Here is a 25844-nt window from a genome sequence, read left to right as displayed (position 1 = left end):
CAACTCAAAAAAATCGATGATATAATGCTCCCAACGTTCAACGGTTTTAAAATCATACGAAAAAACCAACCTTTCCCTTGTCTTCTCTCGCCATGACCTTATTCTCAAGGTTCGTCTCTATTCTCATATTCAGAGTCTTCTTCGTGGTTTCTAAATCCGACTACCCTTTTAGCCGGAGATTGCTTAGATTGATTCATAGGTTTTAAAAATCGAGTCTTTGTACATAAAGTTGTGAACTTTTCTCTATTAAAGTCTTCGTTTGATTAGATCCTTCTTTGGGTGGGTTTTGGTTTTTTTTTGCAGATTTGTGATCACTAGAGTTGTGAAGAGAACTCTATTCTCGAATCAGAGTAATAGAACAGCTATTAGGGTTTCTGTAAGGTTGCCACAGTTCAGAATTCAGAGTCATGGACATCACACATTTGGTCTTCTTCACAATGTTAAAGGAAGCTTTTTAGGTAATCATCATAATCTCGCAAGGAGGAGCTATTCGGTTTTATCTGCGAGCAATGTAGTTAAGCAACATGCTCAAGCTTCTTGGGAAAGGTTTCTTTATAGAGTAGCTATGAATCGTACTTGGAACTTGTCTCGGATAACTCAGATTGCTCAAGTGGTTAGCTTGTCTTTAGCCCGTTCTCACTTTATGTTACCTGGTTTCCTGGCTCTTACTTTGAGAAAAGTGGCATATGCGCAAAGGGTGGCTTCAAGTCCTTTGGTGTATTCTCCTTCAACAAGCATTTCTCCTTTTAGGAGTTCGTTAAACTTCCCTATCGTTATCTCGTCTTTAATGATTTCTGCGGTCAAAGGTGTGGTTCTGTTTGGGAGAGCTCTCTATTTAGCTGTTTTGTTTTCTCCAAATGTTATAATGGCGTTGTTAGAATTTGCGTGTGGTCCTCGTTTTAGAAAGCTACAGTATGAGATACTTCATCGGACTCTGGAAAGAGCTGGTCCTGCTTTTATCAAATTTGGTCAATGGATTGCCACACGACCTGATCGGTTTAATAAGGATCTGTGTTTGCAGCTTTCAAAGCTTCACAGTAATGCTCCTGAGCATAGTTTCGCGTTCACCAAAAAATCCATCGAAAATGCATTTGGTCGTAAACTCTCTGAGATATTTGAGGAATTTGATGAGGCGCCTGTGGCGTCTGGGAGTATAGCTCAAGTACACCGAGCTTCCTTGAAGTTTCAGTATCCAGGACAAAAGGTGAAGTCCTCGGAAGTTGCTGTTAAAGTTAGACATCCTAGTGTTGAGCAAACGATGAAGCGAGATTTTGTGATCATCAATTTTTTGGCGAAGCTAACTACTTTTATTCCGGGGTTGAACTGGCTTAGATTGGACGAGTGTGTGCAACAGTTTAGTGTCTACATGTTGTCCCAAGTTGATCTCTCAAGGGAAGCTTCTCATTTGAGTCGGTTTATATATAACTTCCGTGGATGGAAAGATGTCTCTTTCCCTAAGCCCATCTATCCACTTGTACATCCCGCCGTTTTGGTTGAGACATATGAGCACGGGGAGAGTGTGGCTCGTTATGTAGATGGCTCAGAAGGACATGCACGGCTTAAGGCTAAAGTAGCTCATATCGGAACTCATGCTCTCTTGAAGATGCTCCTGGTTCTGCCTCTTTCTCGACGTGTATCTTTCTGTTTATCTCGGCCGCTTTACAACTTAAAGTTGCTTTGATTCTTGTTTTTCAGGTTGACAACTTCATTCACGCTGATATGCATCCAGGGAATATTCTTGTCCGGCCAAACAATACTCCAAGAGGTCTTTTCAGATCGAGGAAGCCACACATCATTTTCCTAGATGTAGGCATGACTGCAGAACTCTCAAAAGTTGACCGAGATAACCTACTAGGTTTTTTCAAGGCAGTTGCACGTAGAGACGGCAAGACTGCTGCTGAACGAACACTAAAATTATCTAAACAACAGAACTGTCCTGATCCACAGGCCTTTATCCAGGTGAGATCTCTTGCTCTGTGTTTCTTCTCTTACATCATTCAAAATTTCTTCATTTTCGTAGTGTTTATATACAATACACATGTTGACAGGAAGTAGAAGAAGCATTTACATTTTGGGGAACAGAGGAAGGAGATTTAGTCCATCCAGCTGATTGTATGCACGAACTATTCGAGAAAATGAGGCGTCATAGAGTTAATATCGACGGCAATGTATCCACCGTGATGTTTACAACATTAGTTCTCGAGGTGAGTTTATATGATCTTTAGCTAGATGTATCTGTATTACATCAGTGCTTCACAGTCTCTTGGATGTTTCAAGTTTGCTTCAAATCTAACAACACTGAGGTTTCGGCTTAATCTTTCCGCGTTTTCATAGGGCTGGCAAAGAAAACTCGATCCGAGATACGATGTAATGCGGACGTTACAAAAAATGCTGCTGAAAAGCGATTGGATGAAATCACTTTCTTACACAATTGATGGACTGATGGCACCTTAGGACTGGAAAAAGGTTCAATCTTTATTCTTTTTACACCAGTTTAACATTGAGAGCCAGATTTTGTTTTCTTTGTCTTAGGATGTGAAGAACTGAAACATACATATTTAAGAGAAATACAAAAGAACATTGAGTTCTTTTTTTTTTTTGGTGTTTTTTTCTTCATTTCTTTTGCTTATTCTTTCATGTTCTTCATCATTCTAGCAACAGAGAATTTGTATTTTGTGCTAAAAATCTGAGTGATTTCAGAATGATGCTCAACACTTTGCAGTTACATATTCATATTCTTATACTTTATTTGGTTAAGAAGAGTGCTCAGTGCAACATCTTAGTTGAAATGAATCCAACAAAACATAACTTGTCACACCCACTAGTTACATTTGAAATAAATAAAAAATGTAAAATTTTAAACAAAAGTGTGTGAGAAATCAATTTCTTGAAAACACACTAGTAACAAAATGAGATGATTTTAATAATTTGTGCACTTTGGCACAGAAAAATAAAATACAAATAGTACTACAAAATACTGTATTCGGCCTTAGTTATAATTTCTAAAACGAATCGTTGCCAATGAGCCAAAGCCAACCCAAACAAACACCAGCGAAGATCCCTCCCAATAGAAACACGCACATCAAATTCCCTAATGCATTTGCTTCAGGTCCCTATACAAATTTGATTGAACCAATTTAACATAACCGGTATTAAACCAAATCAAACCGAGATTGATTTATTTTGTAAAGGGAGAGAAGTGAGTCAAGTGACTTACATTGTAACCCTTTGGTGCAGTGCTGAAGATACAAACGGTTAAATAACCGTTAGTCAACCCCAAGAAAGAGGTGAGGAAAAGCATCCATCCTTGATCAGCGTATTTAGCGGTAAAGTAAAAGGCCGGCACGAGCAAAAAACGTGCCACAACGCAGACAGTGATCCACTTCCTCGACTCTATTGCTAACACTTTGATCGAGGGAATGAACCTCGCGATTGCATCCCATCCATTGTACATGGCTACTAGAACTGGTGCATACCTTTTCAACACAATCAAAACATATAAATGGTTTTTTAAAATTTTTTATGTAACCACACTATCAGCATATTTTGAATGGATTTTTTTGTTTGTGTTAATGATGCATACCAATCTCCCAATCGATGTTCTCCTGTATTCTCGTAGAGGAATCCGGGGAAAATCGATAGCGTCACCACGTAAATCAAGAATAGATTGATTTCAAGATCTATGTTTTCTCGTAATAATTGCTTCTTGGTTAGTTTTTGGATCTTGGACTCGTCCATTTGTTGAACCTTTTACGAGAGAGCTAAATCAGCCGAATAGAGAACACAGTATCGGATTAAAATAAAACCGAAAGATACCTGTTCAGCTTGGTCTTGGAGGCCAGCTGCGGCCAGATCCGCAGAAACGGTTTTGGCCCCTTCTTTACCAGCCTTGGCACGGTAGTATTTCACGATAGGGAGCTTAGCAAAGACTAATGTATATAGAAAAACACATGCTAACTGGATCAATGTCGCGATTCCTATGAACAGCACTGCGGAATAAAACACATGATGAGTCAAATTATTTTAATTTGTATATACTATATGATATGTGACAAAATTTTGAAATTAAAAAGATTTGTAGGAGGAGATAACGTTACAAGCCCCTTTTCGAAGACCATCATGAGACTTGTCGAAGATTGCTTTTGTAATAAGCCTTAATCCGGAGGTTAGAACTCCAGCTATGCCTAAACCGCCCATGAAGGCCTGATAGAAGTGATCAAAAACATTTTAACAACATTAAGCTAAATCGATACTATATAGCATAACAAATATATATACAGTATATACCTGGATGAACTCGGGGCACATGTAGGACAAATCTCCAACCATTGCACCTTGTACAACAGCATCAGCGACCCCGAAAACAGCAACAATCAAACACAAGACAACATATGCTGCTACGCTTCCACTGCCATGCGAAGCAAGATCCAACTTCACCAAACCGAATCGAATCAAAATCACTTACTTTATATTATTGTAAAACTGACGACATTACAAAAGAAAGAATCAAAGAGAGTGTACTTACAATGATGAGACAAAAGGTGCCAGCGGTATAAAGGCTGTACCCGAAAATGTTACGAAAGCGAGTATTGAGCTTAGCTTCTTTAAAGGCAAGTGTTATTATAAACACATTCGCAAACAATTGGTAAACTATTGTTAGCACCCTCGAAGGATGGTATTTCTGTTGTTAAACAAGAAAACAAAACAAAACCAAAACGTACAGAATTAAACTGATATATCTATATATATTATTTGACTGAATCTGTCTTGATACCGAAAGATTCATACCGGAAAAATTTGATAATAGTAATCAGTGATGGTCAACATTGCATTCCATGCCACGAGAGACCCTATTCCAAGGATACAACACACAAGTCGTGCTACATTCTTACCCTATTCATCAACGAATTTATTTCAGAAGTTGCATAAATACTATATACATGATATGTACTATGTAATATAGATTATATATAGGATGAATGAATGATTGATTAATATGAAAGTGTTCACACTAACCTCGAGCCTGCTAGGGATATCCTCTGGATTACTCATCGGGCAATCACAAATCCTGTAAAATTCAGAATCTTTAAAACAATACTTCGTATATAAATTTTATTAGCGAATAAATGTAATAGACGAGACAATTGAACGTCTACTTAGGGTTCATAATTCATATCGAATCCCCAATACACATATGAAGCATTAGTTCAAAAGATAAAGACGATGTTCTCTAAGAGACATAAGTACGTACTCGAATCGAGATGATACTTAAAACAAGACCTTGAAGTTTGATTGTTGATTTAAGAAAGAAAAGGCAAAGAATCCGAAAAAAAAATGACACTCACCTGAGGAAAACTTTTTCAAAGTTGGCAGCAAACGATGTACTGTGTAAGAAATTCACGATGTACCCAAAAACCCCCAAATGATTCGTAACAATTTTTATCCGGAAAAGATTCGTTGACAGATAAAAAACAGAAATAAATATATGTAATTTGAGAAATCTTGGCTAAAATATAAAATAGATCTGATAAAAAAGGGAATATATATTTTACTTTAATAACATAAGATTCTGTGTTATATATTCACTTATTCCACTGAATGCGTGTGAAATTTTTATTTTTTTTGTTTGACGATGTTAAAAGATATTAGAAGTTAGTATTGTTTTAACTTTTATGGTTGAAGATTGCTCTTATTTTAGAATTTGAGTTTAAATTACAGTAATTTATATATTTACATTAAGGGGAGAGATATTGGAAAAGTGAATTTGACAGAATTTAATAGAATGTTAAAATTCTTCTGTTATTCAATTTAACAGAATTTTGTAAAGACTTCTTTTTGTCAAAAATTTTAATAATGACTATATATGCTTTTTTGGTTTGATTTTGGTTCTAAGAGTAACTGTATCTACTATCTAGTAGCAATAAAGAAGATGATATTAATTACGAAAATAACAATTGTTTTATTTGTTTGTGATTTGGTCTTATTTACTGTTACGTCCAAACTTTTTCTGTTTATATTTTCCTTCCAAATTTATAGTTATCTTCATCGAGAACTGGCACATGTCGAGAAGAAATTTAGGAGTATTTGTCGCGTATATTAACCTGAAATTAAGACCGGTTTTGTCAGTGACTTAGCTTTCTTCATCTTCTTTGCTATAAATATGTCTTTACTCAGGCAAAATCATCCTTTCGAGATATATTAATGAAATGTCTTTTATTGATATTCATATTCCCTTCTCATAGAACATGTATTTTTTTTTTTTCTTTTTTGTATTTTGGATAGGGGTGTCAAAATGGGAATCTGACCCGACCCGATCCAACCCATGCCCATGTGGGTTCGAGACTTTCGTGCACGGATTCAACCCGACCTATTTATTATAATGAGTTAAATTTATATACCTAAACCCAATAATATAAAATCCAATGGTTAAATGGGTTATATGGGTTACCCATATGTAAATAAAATAAAATAAAATAATTAATATAAAATACATAATATATTATATAAAATATATTATAAAACTAACCAAAGTTTTCAAGCTTAGAAAAATAATATCAGATATTAATATAAAAAAGCATCCTAAAATCTTAAAGTCAAAAATCTTTAAAACCAAAATATAAAGTCATTATATTATACACAAAAATATGTTATAGAGAGAGGTATGAAGCGTCCTTAGTTACTTTATTTATAGAAGATGTAAATCCTATTTGGGACATATTAGACCTAAACTAACTAGGCCCGATAACATTATCTCTTAATGAAATTTTGTTGAAGATAAAGAAAATTAAAGGCAATTAATGTGGAGATATTTTTTTTAGAGATTTAAAAAGGAAATTTGAATTTTGTTAAAAGGAAAATGATCACTCAACAAATCTTCAAAAGCTTTCTTGGGTAACAAACGTAAATCTTCTTCTTTTTTGTTCAACAAATCTTCTTCTATAATTTAAGCATATCACTTTCATATTTCATATTTTAATCATGTTTAAAGTAAAACGAGAAATTAAATCAGATCAATTAATTAAAAAATCGACCTAATTAAACAAAGAAAATAACGATAACAATTAAGAGAATCATCAAAAATAAAATTAATAATTAAGAAATATATTTTGGTAATGATCAAGATTTATAAGTTAATCTTAGAAATTAAAACGAATCAACCCAAAAAAATATACCTTAATCAAAAAAAAAAAAAAAAGAAGAAGCGAAACCCTAAAAATAAAGAGAAATCATCATGATGACAAGTTGAGCCACGAAAATAACAGAAGCAAATTGAAGAAATGAAGCTAAAAATCAATACACTAATTTATTTGTTTAGATAAATATCGTTTATGTAACCTGAGAATCATTAGAAGTCGATGCTGCTGCCTCATAGCTTCCCTCTTCATCACAAGTCTCTTTCTATCACCCTTACGTTTCACAGAGGATAATGCTTTCGACATCGATGTTAGATCGAACGATGTATCTTTCTTCTTACTAGTCGGAACAACAACAATCTTGGTTGGCTTCTCGCTTGCATTGTTGATAGCCTCTTTAAGCAAACTTAGATCGAACCGAGAATCACAATCATCGTTGATCTCAATTTTTTTTTTCTCTGAAGTTTTCTTTGATTCTGGCTTCATTTTTTTTTTTTTTTAGAGAATCAAAAGTAAATGATGGTACAGATTACGAGAGAGCTAATGTGTGTTACGTTATTTATATAGAACATGTAAAATGGGCCACATTGGACCTTACAAGTGTTTTTATTAACAAAGGCTTAGCTAGGCACGAAAATGCATGAATTCTATTTTTATTTTATTTTTGAATTTATAGCTTTGGATTATTATAAAAGAATCTATATTATGAAATATGGACAACTCTCCCCGTATGAGTGTCACGTCAGCAGTGGAGAGAATGTCACATGTTTGTCCTCCTTAAAAGCAAACAAACCTAAAATAAAAGGAATATGAAACATCTTTCATGTTTTCTATTCTTTTTTTTATATCACAAACAATTTCAATATTTAACTTAAGAATTTAGAGAGGTTTAGAATATGTCTCAAGAAAATAGATGCATCACCAAAAGGCAAAAAAAGGTATCAGGAGTGAATCACAGAGTCACTTCTTACTCTTGGCGTAAACCATGAACGTATGAACATATGGTTAAAGTGTTACAATTTTGTCAATAGTTTGAAGAGTTGCAGCAGTGATCGTGATATTGGTTAATATTGTACAGAAATTTATGAAAGTTTGTCCCTAAAAAATTAAATTTTTATATATGAAGAAGAATGGAGTTTTGTTCACTATCAAATGGAAAATAGTTGAATCAAATTATAGAATGTTAATTTAAAAAAATACAGAGACAAAGAGGAAGATAATTGAATAAATTTATGAATGTTGGTATTTATATTCTAATACAGTATTTAGAAGTTGTCAAAAAGAAAATTATGTAAACTTTTTATAAAAAAACAAATTCTAGAGTTATATTCAAAAAATTGAGGAGCTAACATGAATATAAAATTTAGTTAACCAAAAACCTATTTGTTACAATATATGCATCCTTATCAAGCTTTTATTTGATATATTTTTTTGACGTTTTAGACAAGAATTGTAGACTGATTAAATCTCTCAAAACAAAATTGTTCATGCATGTATCTAATCATTCAATTACAAAATAAGAAAACTTATGTGAAGTATTAAAAAAATGAACATCAAATTATTTTTTTCAAAATTTCTACAATTTAAAAAAACAAAAATAATCTTTACATATATTAAAAAAAAATAGGAAACTGGGGATAATAGAATATCATCAATAAAATAGTATTTGGATACTCTACTTCAAAAAAAGTGGGAAAAAGATAAACTGGATTCTCTAGATTTTAAGAAAACGAATTATTAATCATTTTACATTAATATTATTCTCATATAAACATAACACGTCAATATTGAAAGTTAGATATTGATATTTTGTCGTCGTTGAGAATATTTTCTCGTTCAAAGATATTGTTTATTACATAAACATATATTTTGTAAATACTGAATCTCTCTAAAAGGAACTATTGGTTCCTAGTAGCCAAAGCCAACCGAGGCAAACACCTGCAAAAATCCCTCCTAACATAAAACCTACCAGCAAATTTCCCAAAGCATTCGTCTCCAAAACCTGTCAATAGTATAAAATAAAATGTCAATAAAATTTTTTTTTTTTTGTCAATAAGAAATTGAATTCACCTAAATAAATTGGATTGAAATTTAGTAGATTATAATCATAAATCAATATTACTAGACTGATGCACTTGTGCGAAGTAGAATCTTTAAAACAAAAACAGGAATATCTTGATAGAACTAACTTACATTGTAGTTGATTTTAGGTGTAACTGCCATAACGCACACTGTTAGATAGCCGTTAGTTAATCCCAAAAAAGATGTTAACGATATCATCCAACCTTGATCCGCATTTTTTGCAGTGAAGTAAAAAGCCGGAACAAACAAGAACCGGATAAGCACGCACGCAGTGATCCATTGTTCCGATTTGAGTTTTAGGTGTTCAATTAGAGGAATATATCTTGAGAAAGCATCCCACCCATTATACGAAGCAACAAGTACAAGAGGGTACCTATATGTTAAGAAACAGAAAGAACATAACCAAATATGAATTCATGGATAAAGAAACCAAATGATGAGAAAAAATATAGAAAGTATATATATACTACTATGAATCAATTATGAGAAAATGATTTTTTTTTTAGTGGCATTTGTAGAAATTGCGATTTTTCTTAACTCTTTCAAATTTGCCATTTTATTATATCTAAACACACAATTTTACATATTAGATTTTGGTTAATTTGGTTATATCTTCTTGCAGGTTATATAGCATTTGTTATTAAGTATGTATTTTATGGAAAAAAAAAGTCTCAAATGATTAGTTTTTTAAGTGATAAAAAATGGTTAATTTCAATTTTTTTTGGGAAAATGGCAAATTTTAAAAATGGTGTGCCAAAATGGTATTTTGGACAAAAATCTGTACTACTATTAACGTTCTACTTTTTCATACCACCGAAAAATCCAATGAAAAAAATCTAATAATATTTGTCAAAAAAAAAAAATTGCCAAAAACATACCATGAACCGAGCTTATGTTCTCCAGTATTCTCATACAAAAATCCAGGAAATATCGACAATGTTAAGGTGTAGATGAGGAAAAGATTGATTGCAAGGTTCCTGTTTTGATAGAGCAACTCTTTGTTGCTTAGCCGACTGGTTTGTTTTTCTTCAGCTTCTCGATGGATTGATTCAGCTTTCGCACAGTAATACTTTACTAGTGATAGCTTTGGAAAAATGTGTACGTAGAGAACAATGCAAATGAACTCGATCAACGTCGAAAATGCCAAAAACAACACTGCAAATCATGATCTGAAATTAGTTTATATAAAACTATTAATTTTTTAAAAAGTGTTTATGTGAACATGTACTTAGCATTGACAAAGAAAAAAGTCAAGTACATAGAGTTACATACAAGCGCCTTTTCGATGACCGTTGGGAGATCTATCGAATACTGCTTTGGTAACAAGCCTCAAAGCAGATGTTATAGCCCCTGCTATGCCAAGACCGGCGATGAATGACTAAAGAGAACATTATAAATCTTAGTTTTAAAAATTATAAATGAAATTTTGTTGCTTTGTCAAATTTATTACAACAACAGAAAAACACATGAATAAATTCGGGGCACATGAAAGATAGCTCTCCGACCATGGCACCTTCAACATGAGCATTAGCTATTCCAAAACATGCAACAATCGAACATAAAACTATGTACACAGACAAATCTCCTGCTCCTTTGGTTACCAAGTCCAACTACAAAAATTATAGGTGGAAACTATAAAGAGTATGATGTTGTATAAAAATTATCTAAGAAAGGTCTTTCGAAAAAATTACATGCATGTAGAAAATTACTCACAATAATCAAAAGAAGAGTGCCGATAAAGAAAATAGTATAGCCGATTGTAATCCTCTTTCGATTTTTGTTCGTTTTCCCCATGAAAACCATGATGCATACAGTTCCAAGGACAAATGGTTGGTAAACCAAAGTAAGAACTCTGGAAGGATGATACTCCTTTAATCAATTAAATCATGACGAAAAGAAAAGAACATAAAAATAAAATGTTAGATCACTATACAATGGTAGATGTAGAACATCAAATAAAAGATTAGTAATATAGTGAAAGTTTAATAGCTTCGTAATGTAATAATCTACATATTGTACGATGACATGATTAAAACTAAAGATGTTTATATATATATATATATATACCTCAAATGTATGATTTTTAATTTAGTTAAGTTATGTATGTAAGAAATCCTAAATCATCAAGAAGACATACTTACCGGAAGACTTGATAGTAATAATCGGAAATGGTGAGGATCGTGTTCCATGCCACAAGTTGTCCAACTCCTAGGATACAACATACCACCATTGCTTCAAACTTAGCCTAGTCCATATATTCATCCATCATAATCCAAAACAATTTTGAAACATACCTTGATGAAAACTAAGCACATAATGTAAAATTATTAAACCTCAAGCTTCCGTGGGATGTTCTCAACTTCAATGTCCATGTTTTTTTACTTTCTTTTGGTTACAAGACAAATTAAAAGAAAAACAAAAAATGTGAGCAAAGAAATTTAAAAAGAACAAAGGAAGAGAAAAGAATTAAGAATGATGATGATGATGATGATGATGTGAAAACTCGAAGAATATGTAATGAGTGATATTAAATAAATTGACTTTTTAATTGTGGAAAACATGTATATATTGTTCGAGTATCATGATAATTTATTGGAATCATGAAAGAAGTGTGGAGTACAAGAACGAATTATGGAAACATGAAAGAATTGTGGAGTACAAGAAATGATAATTTATTGGAATCATGAAAGAATTGTGGAGTACAACTGAATTGGAATCATGTTTTCCACAAATCAATTAAATCATGTTATTTTTTATACTCGAACAATATATACATGTTTTCCACAATTCTTTCACTAAAATTAAATACCATAAAAGAAAAAGAAAAAAAAAAAAAAAAAAAAAAACNCGTAAACTTGACCCTGTGTTAGACGTTTCAGGCACGTACCACAAAAATAACTAGACATTATAAAATGAGATGTTACAAGCTGTCTTGTATTTGAGATAATTTATTCGCCAACAGTTTGGACAGCTCACAGAGTATATGTATCTGTATCTTTACCAAAACTTAAAATTTAGATTCATGGAAGACCACGAACAAATTGAAAAGATTTAGGAGAAGCTGACTCTCATCTAACAAAGAAGAGAGCATGTTGATAGCCAAAAAAAGAATTTTTGAATTGATAGATCGGTTAAAACTTCAAAGCAGTAAACCTTAACAACATTTTCATTTGATATGCGCAAGGAAGAAACCCAAATTGGATCTACTCTAAAGGACGAAAGCAAGAGCCAAAATAGAGAAAGTAGTGACTCTTAGTCGTAGCAAAGGGTACATGCCATAAGGAGTGTATTGTATACAAAATCAAGGATATTTCTGTGACTGCAACTCAACATCTGATGCGGGTTCATCATGTCTTAACCGGCCTCACAAGCCCCAAACCAGAGCCACTACCCAAATGCTTGTACTCCTTAGCCTCAAGATGATCATCGTGCTCAGCAAAACCAGTACCTCCTTTCTTTAACCCAACCAAGTTCCTGTCCTTGCAAGGTTTGTCACACACAAGACATACTTTGTCGACAGGCATGAACTTTTCACCACACTTTTTGCAGAAAACATGCCCGCATGAGCTGAGTGCCACAAGAGACATTGTGTTGGTGAGAGTGACTTTGCAGCTCGGGCAAATGTAGGCTTTGTCATAAGAGCTTGAGGATGCTGATTTCGTCTTGTTCTCTTCCTCTTCGCTGTTGTCTTCTGTGAAACGAATTGCAAAGAGGTTCTTAAGCTTGAGTTTCTCTTTGCCCTCTGGACAGACTGTGTGAGTTTCTGGAGCATCTACTCTGACTGAAGCTGCTGGTGTAGCTGATGGGAGCCAGAAGGCTTTCATCGTCCTAAGCGCTTCTTCTTCAAAGGAAGTTGCCTTCACACTGTTTGCCCCATGAAAACCACTCTTATCTTGGTTGTGGTTCTTTTCACTGTTTCTAGGCATTGCACTATGGTTTTGCTGATCAAAATCGTCGAGCTCTCTCGCCTTTTGTAACATTAGCCTCTCTTCTTCTTCATCCTTGTCTTGCTTCTTCTGGGACGTATGTGCAGCAACCCTCCTACAGACATATTAGTACCACAGATCAGTATCTTAACATACAGAGCGAAGCTAAATCAGACACAACAATATTTCAAAAAAGCTCTCTTCAAAATCCCAACAGGTACTAACAAGTTAGGAGAGTGGGCTCCAACAGTTTCTACTCCAATCTCTATTTATATACAAGCTCAAACAAATACAACCACAGGCTAAACCTGAGACCCGTACTTATTTAACTCAAAATAAAAGCATCAAAATCAAACCTCACATTACATTAGTTATCACTCCATAGGGTTTTTATCCTAGCTTTCGTGCTACAACTCAAGTTAAAAATATCAGCTTCTCCTTCTCAATAACAGTGGGACTAGTAGTAACAAAACCAGTACTACTTCAGGTACACTCAAAAGTCTAACTCTTACTACACAAACCCTACTTAGGCATGAAATTAAAAGCAGATCTTTGAAGAACGACAACATGTTACCAGGGTAATGCTTCAGGCGTCCTTTCAAACAATGACTAATATGATATCAAACGAACCCAATATAACCAAGTAGAGACTTGATCTAATCCATGTCTTAATCTAAACACCAGAATGTCCCAATTCACACCAGATACATGGGGAATCCAACAACCCTATCTATAGATCCTAAAGCTAGAAACTTCAACCAAGCTCAATCACAAAACATATAATCATAAAAGGAACTTAAAAGTTCGAAACTTTGAAAAAGAGAACTCCAAAGTTTATACCTTTGGATATCTTTCTTCTGAGCCAGGATGCATTCGAGTATGCACTCTCTGCAGAAGACATGACCCTTGTGACAACACATCGGATCGATGAAAGGCTTCAAGCAGAGAGAACAAGCATCGAAAGGCTTAATCGAGTCTTTCCCCAATCTCTCTCTCTGAGTTCCATACCCTAACTTCTTCTTCTCGTCGTAAGTGAAATACGCAAGATCATTGTTGTTCTTCGAGTGTCTTTGAGGCATATTGGCGAGGAAGATTGAATTGAGTTGAAGAGAAGAGGATCGGAATCTGAAGAAACCCTAGAGAGATCTATTGCTAAAGGATTTGTGCTTTTATTTTTTTTTCTAATTTCAGATTGGAGAAATTGGGAAACTGAGTTTTCCAGTGTTTCGCTCTCATGTTAGTCGGTTCTACTACCACAGCATTTACCGTCCGATATGAATCTAATCTAACGGTTCGTAATTGCTACCACTTTTTGTTAATAGTATAAAAGAAAAACATTTTAAACTAATTTACTCTAATCAAATCATGTTACAAACTTAATTCAGGACATTCCCTTTTGGGCTTCTAAATTTATTTTAGCTAAATTTGGTTGTATTGTTGATGAATTTTATTAAATTTTATTGTATTGTTGTTACAAAAATTACAAGCGCTTTAGGGTAAAGAGCTTCAATGATTTTTTTTTTTTGTTCAAAAGGAGCTTCAATGATTATACGAATGTAGGAATTTGGCTAATGGGCCGGCCAGTTGTGGCCCAATGGTTGACAAAAAAAAAAAAAANAAAAAGTCATAATTGACTAAGCGCTTTTTCTTTCACAAATCAGTACGTAGTTGACCCAAACAAACAACAAGTGTACAAATCCGACTTGTTTTTTTTTTTTACTTCTCCTCAATGTACAGATCCAATTACGTATGCAGTATGCTAGTTTTATATAAGTGGAAAGGTTGAAATCTATGGGAAAAAAGACGAATAGTCAAAGGAGCGTAGGGGAAGAATAACGTATGGTCAATGAGAGTCATCTACCAACAATTGTGGTGAAAGTAACATCGTTGACCGTGGCAACATCTTGACCATCCAAGTTTAGTTCATCAATCTCACCGGAGTATAAGAACGAATGGAAGGTAGGCTGTCTCCGACGTGGAAGTTGACCCGTTCGACTCTCCAACATCAACAATACCGAACCCATGTTTGGTCTGTGGGTGACCGAGTCTTGTGTACACAACATCCCCACGTGGATGCATCTCATCGCTTCCGCTACGTCTCGACTGTCCTCCACCGTTGGATCTATCATCTCTTTTGTCTTTCCTTGGCTCCATAAATACCACGCCTGATTTTGTTTTTCCGTTTAGAACATTTAGTAACCAAAAAATATATATCTAAGCTAACCAAATTGAACTAACTAAACCTATAAAGAAGAGAAACTTACATAACCGATGAGACTTCCATGTTCAGATCCTCGAAAGCTAACGTTTTTTCTTCCACTCACAATCTCCAATATCAACACTCCAAAGCTATACACATCAGATTTCTCTGAAAATATCCCTTCCATTGCATACTCCGGAGCCATATAACCACTTAACATTTTGAACATTAAAAAAAAAAATATTAGAAATTAATACAGTTTTATGTTGATTAACGAAGATAAAGATGTTTGTTTAGTTACTATGTGCCGACGACTCGGATCGTGTTGGCATGGTCTTGTCGGTAGTTGAAGATCCTAGCCATACCGAAATCCGAAATCTTTGGATTCATTTCCGTGTCTAGCAAGATATTGCTAGCTTTTAGGTCACGGTGAATGATCTTTAGTCTTGAGTCTCTATGCAAGTAAAGCAATCCTCTAGCAATTCCTCCAATGATCTCCCATCGTTTTCTCCAGTCCAAACTTCCTCGTTTACTCTCATCTGTGCAGAGACATCGATTTTATACTCAAAATCCACAAAAGTTTCTGAACATTATTATTGACATTGCTTAGAAAAAAGAAAACATACCAAAAAGGAAGCGATCTAAACTCTTGTTTGGCATGTATTCATAGAGAAGCATCTTCTCGTTGTCTTCAATGCAACATCCTAGTAATCTAACAAGATTCCGATGCTGGAGTTTCGCGATTAGTAAGATCTCGTTCTTGAATTCCTCCAGTCCTTGCTTAGATTTCCCTGATAGTCTCTTCACCGCAATCTCTCTTCCTTCTGAAAAGTTTCCCTGTACAAACATATATACAACACAGAAGTTCTTTTTTACATAGAAATTTTTTATTATCCAACATTATTTTCAGGACATTTTCGATTGTTTCACCTTATATACAGTACCGAATCCGCCCTGTCCAAGTTTGTTTTGTTCAGCGAAATCTCCTGTTGCTGAGGCTACGCTGTCGAAACTGAAAATTGGCAAATCGGGTGTGTCAACTTGATCCCCTACTAGAACACTGATTGGTGAGCTTTTGAACGTAACCGAGTTATCTCTGGTATCGGAAACTGGAAGATCTTTCTTCCTCCACAAGAAAGCTACAGATCATAAAATATTTGACCGTCTTAGCACTAGCAGTTAAATTTTTTGAAAAAGACTATGTGCGAGCAGAGGCTTTACCTTTAAGCCTTTTCCATGAGATCCAAATGCATAATCCTAGCAAGAATGCACCTATAACACTGACAATAATTATCCAAATTTTCGATTTCTCCTTTCCACCTCCTGTATAACACAACAAAAGAAACCAAAATACATAAGAATACAGATTTCAGTTTAGTCATGTTTAAATATTTCAAAATGTGATTTGAGAGCTTAGACATTTCTACAAACCTAGTTCAGAACCTGCCAGCCGGATAATAATATAGTTTCCACCGAGTCTAAACCTCTCTATATCCATCAAATCACGGGTCCAAATCATACATCCGATCCCTCCTACAACCGCATAAGCATTACAAGAGCAGTCCCTCACGCATACATCTTTACAAGTTACTGAGTTGTTAAGTGGAACAACTGATCCAAAATCAGGCAACTTCATTCCCTTTAGTACCTTAAACCCATCTCTTTTATCCGCAACCAAACTCTGACTACAGTTCAATGGAACTCTTCTCTTGCAGCCACCGGAAAAATTCATGTTGTTCCATTGATCCTGATAAACTGGCTCAAAACCATCCATGCAACTGCATTTACCGGAATCAAACTCTTTGCTATCATCACATACACTGTAATTACCGCAACGGTTATAGTTCTCGCATTCCTTGTCCGGTTTCTTTTGAAGCAAAGTCCAGTTCTTGGCATCCTTGTTCCATCTAAACTGCTCTTGTACACCGTCAAACCTAATCTGAAACCTCAAGAAATCAGAACTGTTTATGGTAACATAAGTGAAATACACTATACCATCTCGATCAGGAGGAGAGAGCTTAAACCCTCGAATATAGTTTGTGACTCGGTACGTATCCGGTATACCGGTAAAGATAGCCGAGTTCCACGGTCCGCTACGCCATTTCCTTTTTTCCCCTTCCCAAATCACAATCTCTGGTGCTCCATTAGGATCAATCCCCATTGAATACCTTCCTGGTGAAGGATCACTTTCGGATTCCCATGGGACAAAACCGCGGTTTTCTCCCAGTGAAGGATCCACCCGCACCCTCATACTCGGCAAGAAAGTATCTGTTGGATTGTCAAAACTCTCCCAATACCATTTGTTTCTGTCTGAATCTGAAGACAGAACCAAATCCCCTGTTTTCAACAGAGCAGCAACGGTGTTGTTTGACTCGGGTTTAGCACTTGTGGACCAAACTGTTACGTTTTGACCATTCACGACCACCAAGTTCCCGTCATCTGCAATCTTCAAAGCTCCGTTGTGATCCAACAATGGCTTCTCTCGATTCGCTACCCAGACAACTGTTTGAGGTTCGATGTTCTTGTACCATATTCCGACATACCTTAAGGTTGAGTTCTTGGGACTAAAGAAACCAACCTCAAAGCTTTCATCCTCGCTGATCAGTGAGTCTCCGTCTCGTATCATCTGGTTTCTGGTGATTGAGTTGCTTGTGGAGCAATATACGTTGCTACATAGTTGAAACAACATCAAAAGGTTCATCACCAAAGTAAGGATTCTGTAAAATCCTGCCATAGGTTTGAGATCTTTACACTACGATAAATGAAAAAAAAAAAAAAAAAACAAAATAATGACTCTTGAAATTTCGCAGTTGGTCTTTCTCCACTTAATGACTTGTATATACTTTTTTTTTAAAACATAAAAGGAGAAAAGTCATCAATATATTCATTTTAATTGAGGAAATTAGTGGAAATAATAATTCCAAAAAAAATTCAAACGACTGAAAAGGACAACGGGTGAATCGTGTTGACCAAATATGACAAGAATATGAATATTTCACGTTTTATATACACTTTGAAATATATAATGCAAAATTGTGACTTCAAAGGCCAGAAATTTGTATATCAGTCCATTTTTGGAATGCGACGTTTTTCTTATTTGGGCGGTTGAGACTTGAGATTGAGAACATCAAAGATTTTATTTTTTCTACCTTTTTATACATTTTTTTGAAGTATCCCTTATATATTAAAAAAGTAGCATTCTCACACAAAATGTTGACGTATCGCATTCATAGAGCTCCAAACACTATTTCCTTTATTTGTCATCAATTTCTAATAATAGAATATTTACATTTACATACCATTGTATTTTTTCAAAAATATAATTAACACCCAAAATTAAATTCTTATATTCTCTTTCTAACTTAATTATATCTTTTAATTATATTTTCATAAAATATTTTAAATGAATTTTAAGAACTCTTTGTTCAAATGATATGATAATATAAGATTGATATTATAATAATTCTCACAGGTTAAATTTTAATTATTATAAAAAATTTATATATTTTTAAAAAATATATATATAGATATATATACTACACAATCGAATTTTGATTTCAATTACCGATAAATAAAATAGATTTTATAAATAAAAATTACAGTAAAAATATTTAATAATTATTTTATACCGCACATAATGCGGGTTGTTTACCTAGTTAATAGTATTAGTAACAACATACAATTGGGATAAGACACATATCGACACCTCAAAAGTTCATTGTATTTGGATCAGTATAGTGACTGATAAATGCACGAATGCATATCCCGGATCTGTCCAAAGATGAGATATTCAAAGGTTTTTTTTGATGCGTGTATCCTTATTCCTTACAAGTTATTTGCAAAGAAAGCAAACTACATTTTTTCGACAGCTACATGATCACATTGGCAAACGCATGATGACTTCCGGAGAATCGCCCCACCACTACTGACTCTTCTTTCAGCCTAGTTTGGTACAAACCCTTTGTAACATAACATAAATTTGCTTAGAATTTTTTTAGTTCTTAGTTTTATAGATTAAAAATTTATCATTCTTCCGTATTTTTCTTCTGGGATGTAAAATAAAAACAAGATAATGATTTTTTAGCAAATCGGTAAAGACAAAATTATGTAGTGGTTAACAGTTTATATATGATGAGTTTTAAATCAATTCTTGGAATGTGAGAGACTTCATTTCGAAACTTCTTGTTCAAGTAGAGGTGCTAACCTCATTGCCCAAAGCCTCACGAATGATCTAAAGGCTACTTCCTATATAGCCTCAACTCATCCGATTTGGTTTAATAGAGTTTTTCATGATGACTGATGAGAGAGTGTCTTTGCCTCTGTTTGTTGAATAGTGTGGGGTGTCCTTTTATTGTATGGCTCTTGTGTTGAGTAATTTGAGTTCATTCTAATGCCCTTTAAAATGTTCAAAGTGGCTAGAGATTGGGGTTGTGGTAGAGGAGTTCTTCTTTCTCCGGCAGGTTTAGTAATGGTTTGCTTTTTGTAACCTCTGTAACCATCCTTGCCTGTTTAGAGTCTTCTTTATAATTATAAAGTAAAGATATAAATTGTTGGCCGAGTTTATTTTTTGTTGCCATTATCAAACTTTATCTATACTGTAAATATTGTCCTTGTATACAAAACAGTACATAAACAGATATAGGGAACCTGCAGTAATAATATTTTTCATAAAACATAACCACAAGCATGAAGGTCCAATGCTTAGGGATTTTGGTAATACTGTATAAGTATAATTTATTACAAAAAGGAAGAGTTACTCCCACTTACATCTCAATCTATTAGTATGTCTAAATACACATTTAACCAACAAAACCCCATCTGCTCTTCTCAGCCCAAAACTCTCCACCAACACATAACACCCAAATCTCCTCCAATCTATACCGTTGTTACCATTCACATTCCTACAATCTCTTCTAGAAACCCTAATTGGTTCATCCCTCTCCACTCTCACCACTTTCCTTCCTCCTCCCACCCACCCTCCTTCCTCCATTACCCTTCTCATCCTTTCTACCACCACGAAACTCAACCCCACCGGAGACCCTGAACCCGTCTTTCTCCTCCTCTCCCCCGGTCCACGTGAACCTTGAACCTGCCTATACCAATAAAACCCTCCATGCCCCTCTTTCTCCCCCTTAACCGCCTCCATACCCTTCACATAGTTGGCTTCTCTCACGACGTTCGCCTCTACTCTCACCACTTCTTCGTTATCATCACTGTTTTCGTCAATATCGTTGTTGGCTTCATTGTTTTCGCAATGGTAGATCCGTTCCCAGTATTGGGAAAGTGTGATCCTATAAAACATTGACTTCCTCATTTGGTGACTTACACTACAATTCTCCTTCACAAACATAAAAGGGCAATACCATTCTCCTACTATCACGCTCCCTGACCTAATCGTAGAGACTGGAAATCCGAATGCAGGAAGACGAGCTCTTAGCTCATCGTCTAAGCCTAGAGCTTCTCTAGGTCTCCTCGGATGTAGGCTCCTCGAGGTTCGTAGCTCCCATCCTTTCTTCTTGAGAAACGAAGGAGGTGTACCTTCTGGTGCCACAGATTTCGCAAAGAACGTCTGATCGTGATGCCGATTGATCTTAACCGTCTGATATATGTTTCTTGGATCCAAAGGTTTAGGTTTCTTGTCATGCAAGACATCTGGAAAACAACATAACCCTCTCTCTATCTCTCTAGAACACACAGAAACTTTCCTGAAATAAAAAACGAGAAGAGTTCACAAAACTATTTTTTTTTCCTTTTTAATCACCAAAAGACTAAACACAGCACTCAAATCTGAAATTAAGCCTTAGAACTTTGATATTCTCGTATGTTTTTTTGGATCTTACCCTTTGTGTCTGCCTCTAGCGTGAACAACGTAATACCGATTCGAAGACAAGGGTTGGTCGAGAGCCGGTATGAATAAGACCTTCTTAACCGAAGTCTCTCTGTTACCAGAACTGTCTAAGTGAACAACTGATAAGATTTTGTCTTGAGGTAACGGAAGCTTCTCGATTTTTGTCCTCGTACACATCCCGAAACAGAACGTGTCCTCTGTTTCGGCTTCTTCGTCTGTAATAACCAGAACCCCAGAGAACGGACCTTCCGGTGACTCCTCCGAGAGCGTCTTGTGATATTTTCTGTACTGCGATAATGTCCTCGTCACATACATTTTTTGTTCTTGAAGGTTTAAGGAATTAGTGAGTTATGATGATGAGGTTTCTTCTAATATCACAATCTGACTATCTGAGGGGGTTTATTTAACAATTTTGGGGGTGGAAACGACGAGATTATAGAGTAGTGGGGTGGCTCGATATAACTTTTGATAGTGGAGGGTAAAGTTGTGTAATTTATGTGTTTTCTGATTGGCAAGTCTTTAACTTTGTTTTCATAAAGAAGACATAAAAGATAAAGCTAATTATAAGAGTCACATTCCACTCTTAAGTAATCAGCTCTCAGTAAATTAATTATATTATTAAAAAATTTAAATTAGAGATTTTCTTTTCTTTTCAAAAAATTTAGATTCATTGAGATTTTTGTCTCTAAATTTGTTTGGTTTATATTTTGTAAATTCGGTTAAATTATTGGTTAAAGTAAATTATTTGAGTAAAACTATACTAAAGAAATGAAAATCATAGAGATACCTGTAGCCTGGAGCCACTCATATATGAACAGCTTTTTGACTTAGTGGATGACTAAAGAGATGCTAAAAAGAGGGGCAAAAAAAGGAATAAAGACGTATATAGAAAAGAAATTGTGTTAATAAATTTAAAGTTCTTATGAAAGCATATAAGATCGTAGATTTAAAATATTTTGAATAAGACAAACCAATTACCCTATGATATCCTTAGCGTAAAGTTAAAGTACACAGATGAAAATTTTGATGGTTTGTAGTATGAACGTCTAATTCGGTCGAACCTCATTGAATTCCGATCCTATTTAAGCTAGTTTAATAATCAAAACCGTGCTCATTCATTCACATATTAAATTCTCCCAAGCTAGCCAAGAGGCGAGAAGGGGACAATAACAAGACTTAGTGGACGTTCCCGGTTCATTCATGTCCAACTTAAACTCCAAAAATTACCGTTTACTGAACGTTTTATCTCATGTGTTTTTTAGAGCTAAATGGTTTACACTGAAAGAACAAAGAAACCAAGAGTATATTCTCTTTCAATAATGCTTTTTCTTCTTAATTTTTCTTTTGTTAGTGTTTACAATTCTATTTATATATAATACTATAGAACACTCTAGACTTCCTCGAGACAACTTTATCTTTTAACTTCCAGCTGTATTGATAGGAATTGATGAGCTTTTGAATTTGCAGGTCTGTTCTTCTGTCATGCGAGTTTGTTCCGCTGTTGTGCAGTTCTGTGTTGTACAATTCTGTTTTGTGCAGTTCTGTTCCTCTGTTTTGCAGGGTTGTATTGTCGAGGGAGACTTTGTCCTCTTCTGTTGACTTGAACTGGGATTATCTTGTTGGGCTTGGGCTGTGTCTCCATTCTTTGTGTCAAGGCCCACTTTATCTCTTACACCCTCCCTCAAACTTGGCGTGGGTGAGACGCTAGTAGCAGACACTCCGAGTTTGCCACGAAGATCAAGGAACAAAGGACGTGGTAGCAGTTTTGTGAAGATATCAGTCAATTGTAGTGTTGCTGGGATATGGTGAGTTTCAATGAGGCCGACAGCTACTCTTTCCCTAATAAAGTGAAAGTCCTTGTCAAAGTGTTTAGTACGGTTGTGGAGGGCTGGGTTTGCCGAGAGGTAGACAACAGACAGGTTGTCACAGAATACTTTGGTTGGTCGATACTGAGAGACACCAATATCACGTAGGAGAGCGGATATCCACATGAGTTCACAAGCCATAACTGATAAGGCTCGATATTCCGACTTAGTGGAGGAGTTGGATACTGTTTTCTGACGTTTTGCAGACCACAATATCAAAGTGGAGCCGAGCAAGGTACAAAAGCCTGACATCGCCTTGTATCCTTGCAGCCGGCATAGTCACTATCACAAAATGCAGAGAGGACAGGATTGTTGTGTTTTCGAATTGGGAGAGCCATGTTGATGGTTCCTTTCACATACCAGAGAATCCTCTTGAGCAGACTGAAGTCAGAGTTTGTGGGACTGTGCATTCTTTGACAGATGAAGTTTATGGCATATTGGAGATCCGGTCTCGTAATTGTCAGATATTGCAGTTTACCTGCTAGACTCCTGAAGTAGGTCGGCTCAGCAAATGGTGTTTGATCGAGGTTATCCAGCTGTTGTGGAAGAGGTGTGGGCATTGGATTACAGTCCGACATGCCAGCTTGGAACATAATATCTGAGGCTTAACTTGTTTGATGCAGAAGCAGACCGTTTGATAACGTCTCAAACTGTATGCCAAGAAAATAACGTAGGGGACTAAGATCCTTCATGGAAAAGCGAGTGTTAAGTGCAGTGAGGAGTTGATCTAGCAGAAGCATATCATTACCGGTGAGAAGTATGTCATCTACATAAAGAAGAAGCACTAAGGTTTTCTGATATTGGTTGCACACAAACAACGAGGGATTTGAAGTACTGCATTCAAAACCAAAGTCAAGCAAGAAGTTGCTAAATGTATCAAACCATGCCCTCGGAGCCTGTTTTAATCCATAGAGGGCTTTTGTGAGACGACAGACGTGGTTAGGTCTCTCTGGATCGATAAAACCTGAAGGTTGATACATAAAGACAGGTTCCTGCAACTCACCGTGCAAAAATGCAGTCGATACATCAAGTTGCTTGATAGTCCAAGACTGAGCAATCGCCGTATCAAGGACTAGACGTATGGTAGCGGTTCTTACGACAGGACTAAAGGTTTCAAGATAGTCCACCCCCTCTTCTTGGTCAAAAACCTTGGCAACAAGACGAGCTTTTAACTTGTCGATTGTTCCATCAGGCTTAAGTTTCGTTGTGAAGACCCACTTGGACGACAAGATATTCATATCTTCAGTAGGCTCAGTAAGAGACCAAGTTCGCAACATATGAATGCGTCTATTCTCTTCCATGACTGCATTGTTCCAACCCGGATGCTTCATGGCCATGGTAATGTTTTTTGGTTCATCTGCAGTGTGTTTGGAGGTGAGCAAAGTATATCGTTTGTTAGGTTTCTGAATTCCATCCTTTGATCTGGTCGTCATGGGATGAAGACTGTTAGTGACAACTGGTGTGGTGACTGGTATTGGAACATGATCACCGGTTGTAGTATCAGCAGAGTCTGTATCAGACTCAATACCAGAGTCATGAGGAGGTGTCAACTCTGTAGCAGAACCTTCATCAGAGTCCTGGAAAGGATTCAACTCTTCTTCTTTGAGATTGACATCCGACATTGTTGTTCCCGCATTGTGAGGCAAGGTGGTATTAGTATCGTTTAATGGTTTGGAGGAAGACTGCAGGTCTGGTGAGGACACTGGTGAGGGAGACGAATACATTTGTTGCCAAGCTTGAAGGAGAGGAGTTGTATACGGTGGAGAGAGATGATGAAACTTCTCTTTAAATGGAAACTGACACTCATCAAAGATGACATGCCTAGAGATATACACCTTACCTGTTGGGGGATAGAGGCAGCGGTAGCCTTTGTATTGGCTGTGATAGCCAAGAAACACACATTGAAGCAATCTTGTATCGAACTTGTTCTGAGCTAGAGGTCGCAGACACGGGTAGCAAGCAGAACCGAAGACTCTCTGAGAAGAGTAGTCAACTTTTTCTTGAAGAAGATTTGTATAAGGACTAACATCATTTAAGGCTAAGGATGGTAGGATGTTAATGATGTAGTTGGCTGTGAAAAATGCTTCTACCCAGTATTTCAAGGGTGTGTGACTATGAAATAGCATAGACAGCCCAAGCTCTACTAAGTGTCTATGCTTTCTTTCTGCAAGACCATTTTGTTGTGGAGTGTAGGGACATGAAATCTGATGATGAATCCCATGCTCTTGGAGATGTTCCTTGAATTTATTACTTGTAAACTCTCCACCCCAATCACTTTGAAATATTTGTATTTTGGCATTCAATTGATTTTCAACCAGCTTTTGAAATGCAGTAAAAACTGAGAAGAAGTCTGACTTTAAATGTAACGGATAAAACCAGGAGAATCTTGAAAAATCATCAACAAAAACCACATAATATTTGAATCCTTGGTTTGACACAACCGGTGAGGGTCCCCAAAGATCACAATGGATCCGACCTAAAGGCTTTAAACTGCGAGAATTAGAAGAAAAAAACTGAAGCTTGGTGCTCTTTCCCATTTGGCAAGGCTCACAAACGGGAGATGTTTTGCTCTTATTGATTTGAATTTCATTGCAGGCTTGAAGATGCTGCAGAGATCTAGAGTTTAAGTGTCCTAGACGATGATGCCAAGTTTCTAAGCTTGCTGCACATTGTCGATTTGAATAACAAGCCACAATCTCCGGATTCTGCAGCACATAGAGTCCTTCTTTACGAGGAACCTTGAACACCACCTTCTGAGTGTTTAAATCGATGATGTACACATTAATAGAA

The 25844-nt window shown here is 35.7% G+C and overlaps 7 protein-coding genes across 9 annotated transcripts in view; 1 reads left to right on the top strand and 6 right to left on the bottom strand.

The window, feature by feature from the left end:
- Positions 1-2596, top strand: part of LOC104752820 (uncharacterized aarF domain-containing protein kinase 2-like) — a 3071-nt gene extending 475 nt beyond the window's left edge. Inside the window, exons 2-6 of one of the 2 annotated variants that reach the window (XM_010475075.2) lie at positions 1-109; positions 304-1612; positions 1696-1959; positions 2049-2204; positions 2335-2596. In XM_010475075.2, coding sequence (XP_010473377.1) covers positions 93-109; positions 304-1612; positions 1696-1959; positions 2049-2204; positions 2335-2454 — 1866 coding nt within the window. In that variant the 5' untranslated portion in view covers positions 1-92 and the 3' untranslated portion in view covers positions 2455-2596. The remainder of the gene's footprint in view (positions 110-303; positions 1613-1695; positions 1960-2048; positions 2205-2334) is intronic. The other variant, XM_010475076.2, reaches the window with a different exon arrangement.
- LOC104752819 (equilibrative nucleotide transporter 7) lies at positions 2991-5060 on the bottom strand. The gene is made up of 9 exons (XM_019237614.1): positions 5017-5060; positions 4789-4893; positions 4526-4681; positions 4288-4431; positions 4098-4203; positions 3817-3989; positions 3584-3747; positions 3218-3476; positions 2991-3113 (listed from the first exon to the last, which is right to left on the bottom strand). Exons 1-9 carry the CDS (start codon positions 5050-5052, stop codon positions 3003-3005), a joined length of 1254 nt encoding a protein of 417 aa, XP_019093159.1. The 5' UTR covers positions 5053-5060; the 3' UTR covers positions 2991-3002.
- LOC109124986 (equilibrative nucleotide transporter 7-like) lies at positions 8868-10743 on the bottom strand. The gene is made up of 5 exons (XM_019237868.1): positions 10729-10743; positions 10488-10593; positions 10094-10370; positions 9327-9588; positions 8868-9135 (listed from the first exon to the last, which is right to left on the bottom strand). Exons 1-5 carry the CDS (start codon positions 10741-10743, stop codon positions 9022-9024), a joined length of 774 nt encoding a protein of 257 aa, XP_019093413.1. The 3' UTR covers positions 8868-9021.
- On the bottom strand, positions 10497-11751 carry LOC104752818. Of its 2 annotated transcripts, XM_019237612.1 has the most exons (4): positions 11510-11751; positions 11357-11423; positions 10929-11084; positions 10497-10825 (listed from the first exon to the last, which is right to left on the bottom strand). In XM_019237612.1, the coding sequence occupies exons 1-4, from the start codon at positions 11528-11530 to the stop codon at positions 10743-10745; spliced, it is 327 nt and encodes a 108-aa protein (XP_019093157.1). In that variant the 5' UTR covers positions 11531-11751; the 3' UTR covers positions 10497-10742. The 2 variants fall into 2 exon arrangements, with proteins under 2 accessions (XP_019093157.1, XP_019093158.1); XM_019237613.1 differs by having other exon boundaries at positions 10497-11084; positions 11357-11460; positions 11549-11751.
- LOC104752817 (nitric oxide synthase-interacting protein-like) lies at positions 12364-14350 on the bottom strand. The gene is made up of 2 exons (XM_010475068.2): positions 13982-14350; positions 12364-13256 (listed from the first exon to the last, which is right to left on the bottom strand). The coding sequence occupies exons 1-2, from the start codon at positions 14218-14220 to the stop codon at positions 12563-12565; spliced, it is 933 nt and encodes a 310-aa protein (XP_010473370.1). The 5' UTR covers positions 14221-14350; the 3' UTR covers positions 12364-12562.
- LOC104752814 (putative G-type lectin S-receptor-like serine/threonine-protein kinase At1g61610) lies at positions 14772-18142 on the bottom strand. Its single transcript, XM_010475066.2, has 7 exons — positions 16773-18142; positions 16563-16664; positions 16272-16480; positions 15968-16178; positions 15643-15880; positions 15406-15553; positions 14772-15306 (listed from the first exon to the last, which is right to left on the bottom strand). The coding sequence occupies exons 1-7, from the start codon at positions 18073-18075 to the stop codon at positions 14995-14997; spliced, it is 2523 nt and encodes an 840-aa protein (XP_010473368.1). The 5' UTR covers positions 18076-18142; the 3' UTR covers positions 14772-14994.
- On the bottom strand, positions 19967-21582 carry LOC104752813. The gene is made up of 2 exons (XM_010475065.2): positions 21182-21582; positions 19967-21046 (listed from the first exon to the last, which is right to left on the bottom strand). Exons 1-2 carry the CDS (start codon positions 21502-21504, stop codon positions 20095-20097), a joined length of 1275 nt encoding a protein of 424 aa, XP_010473367.1. The 5' UTR covers positions 21505-21582; the 3' UTR covers positions 19967-20094.

The sequence above is a fragment of the Camelina sativa genome, chromosome 16 (genome assembly GCF_000633955.1).
Source record: "Camelina sativa cultivar DH55 chromosome 16, Cs, whole genome shotgun sequence".
Lineage (NCBI taxonomy): Eukaryota > Viridiplantae > Streptophyta > Magnoliopsida > Brassicales > Brassicaceae > Camelina > Camelina sativa.
Note: the sequence above shows the minus strand (reverse complement) of the source record. Positions and strands in the feature narration are given on the sequence as shown.

Excerpts from the sequence above, each read along its gene's own strand:
- LOC104752819 (XM_019237614.1), bottom strand. The coding sequence starts at position 5,052 with ATGAGTAATCCAGAGGATATCCCTAGCAGGCTCGAG. Across the intron at positions 4,682-4,788 it reads ACTATTATCAAATTTTTCCG|AAATACCATCCTTCGAGGGT; the intron begins GTATGAATCTTT and ends GTTTAACAACAG. Across the intron at positions 3,477-3,583 it reads GAACATCGATTGGGAGATTG|GTATGCACCAGTTCTAGTAG; the intron begins GTATGCATCATT and ends TGTGTTGAAAAG.
- LOC109124986 (XM_019237868.1), bottom strand. Across the intron at positions 9,589-10,093 it reads GAACATAAGCTCGGTTCATG|GTACCCTCTTGTACTTGTTG; the intron begins GTATGTTTTTGG and ends CTTAACATATAG. Across the intron at positions 9,136-9,326 it reads CACCTAAAATCAACTACAAT|GTTTTGGAGACGAATGCTTT; the intron begins GTAAGTTAGTTC and ends TACTATTGACAG.
- LOC104752818 (XM_019237612.1), bottom strand. The coding sequence starts at position 11,530 with ATGTGCTTAGTTTTCATCAAG. Across the intron at positions 11,424-11,509 it reads TGTGCTTAGTTTTCATCAAG|GAGTTGGACAACTTGTGGCA; the intron begins GTATGTTTCAAA and ends GTTGTATCCTAG. Across the intron at positions 10,826-10,928 it reads GCACTCTTCTTTTGATTATT|TTGGACTTGGTAACCAAAGG; the intron begins GTGAGTAATTTT and ends TAATTTTTGTAG.
- LOC104752817 (XM_010475068.2), bottom strand. The coding sequence starts at position 14,220 with ATGCCTCAAAGACACTCGAAGAACAACAATGATCTTGCGTATTTCACT. Across the intron at positions 13,257-13,981 it reads CAGAAGAAAGATATCCAAAG|GAGGGTTGCTGCACATACGT; the intron begins GTATAAACTTTG and ends ATATGTCTGTAG.
- LOC104752814 (XM_010475066.2), bottom strand. The coding sequence starts at position 18,075 with ATGGCAGGATTTTACAGAATCCTTACTTTGGTGATGAACCTTTTGATG. Across the intron at positions 16,665-16,772 it reads GCTGGCAGGTTCTGAACTAG|GAGGTGGAAAGGAGAAATCG; the intron begins GTTTGTAGAAAT and ends TGTGTTATACAG. Across the intron at positions 16,481-16,562 it reads CTCATGGAAAAGGCTTAAAG|CTTTCTTGTGGAGGAAGAAA; the intron begins GTAAAGCCTCTG and ends TATGATCTGTAG.
- LOC104752813 (XM_010475065.2), bottom strand. The coding sequence starts at position 21,504 with ATGTATGTGACGAGGACATTATCGCAGTACAGAAAATATCACAAGACG. Across the intron at positions 21,047-21,181 it reads GCTAGAGGCAGACACAAAGG|GAAAGTTTCTGTGTGTTCTA; the intron begins GTAAGATCCAAA and ends TTTTTATTTCAG.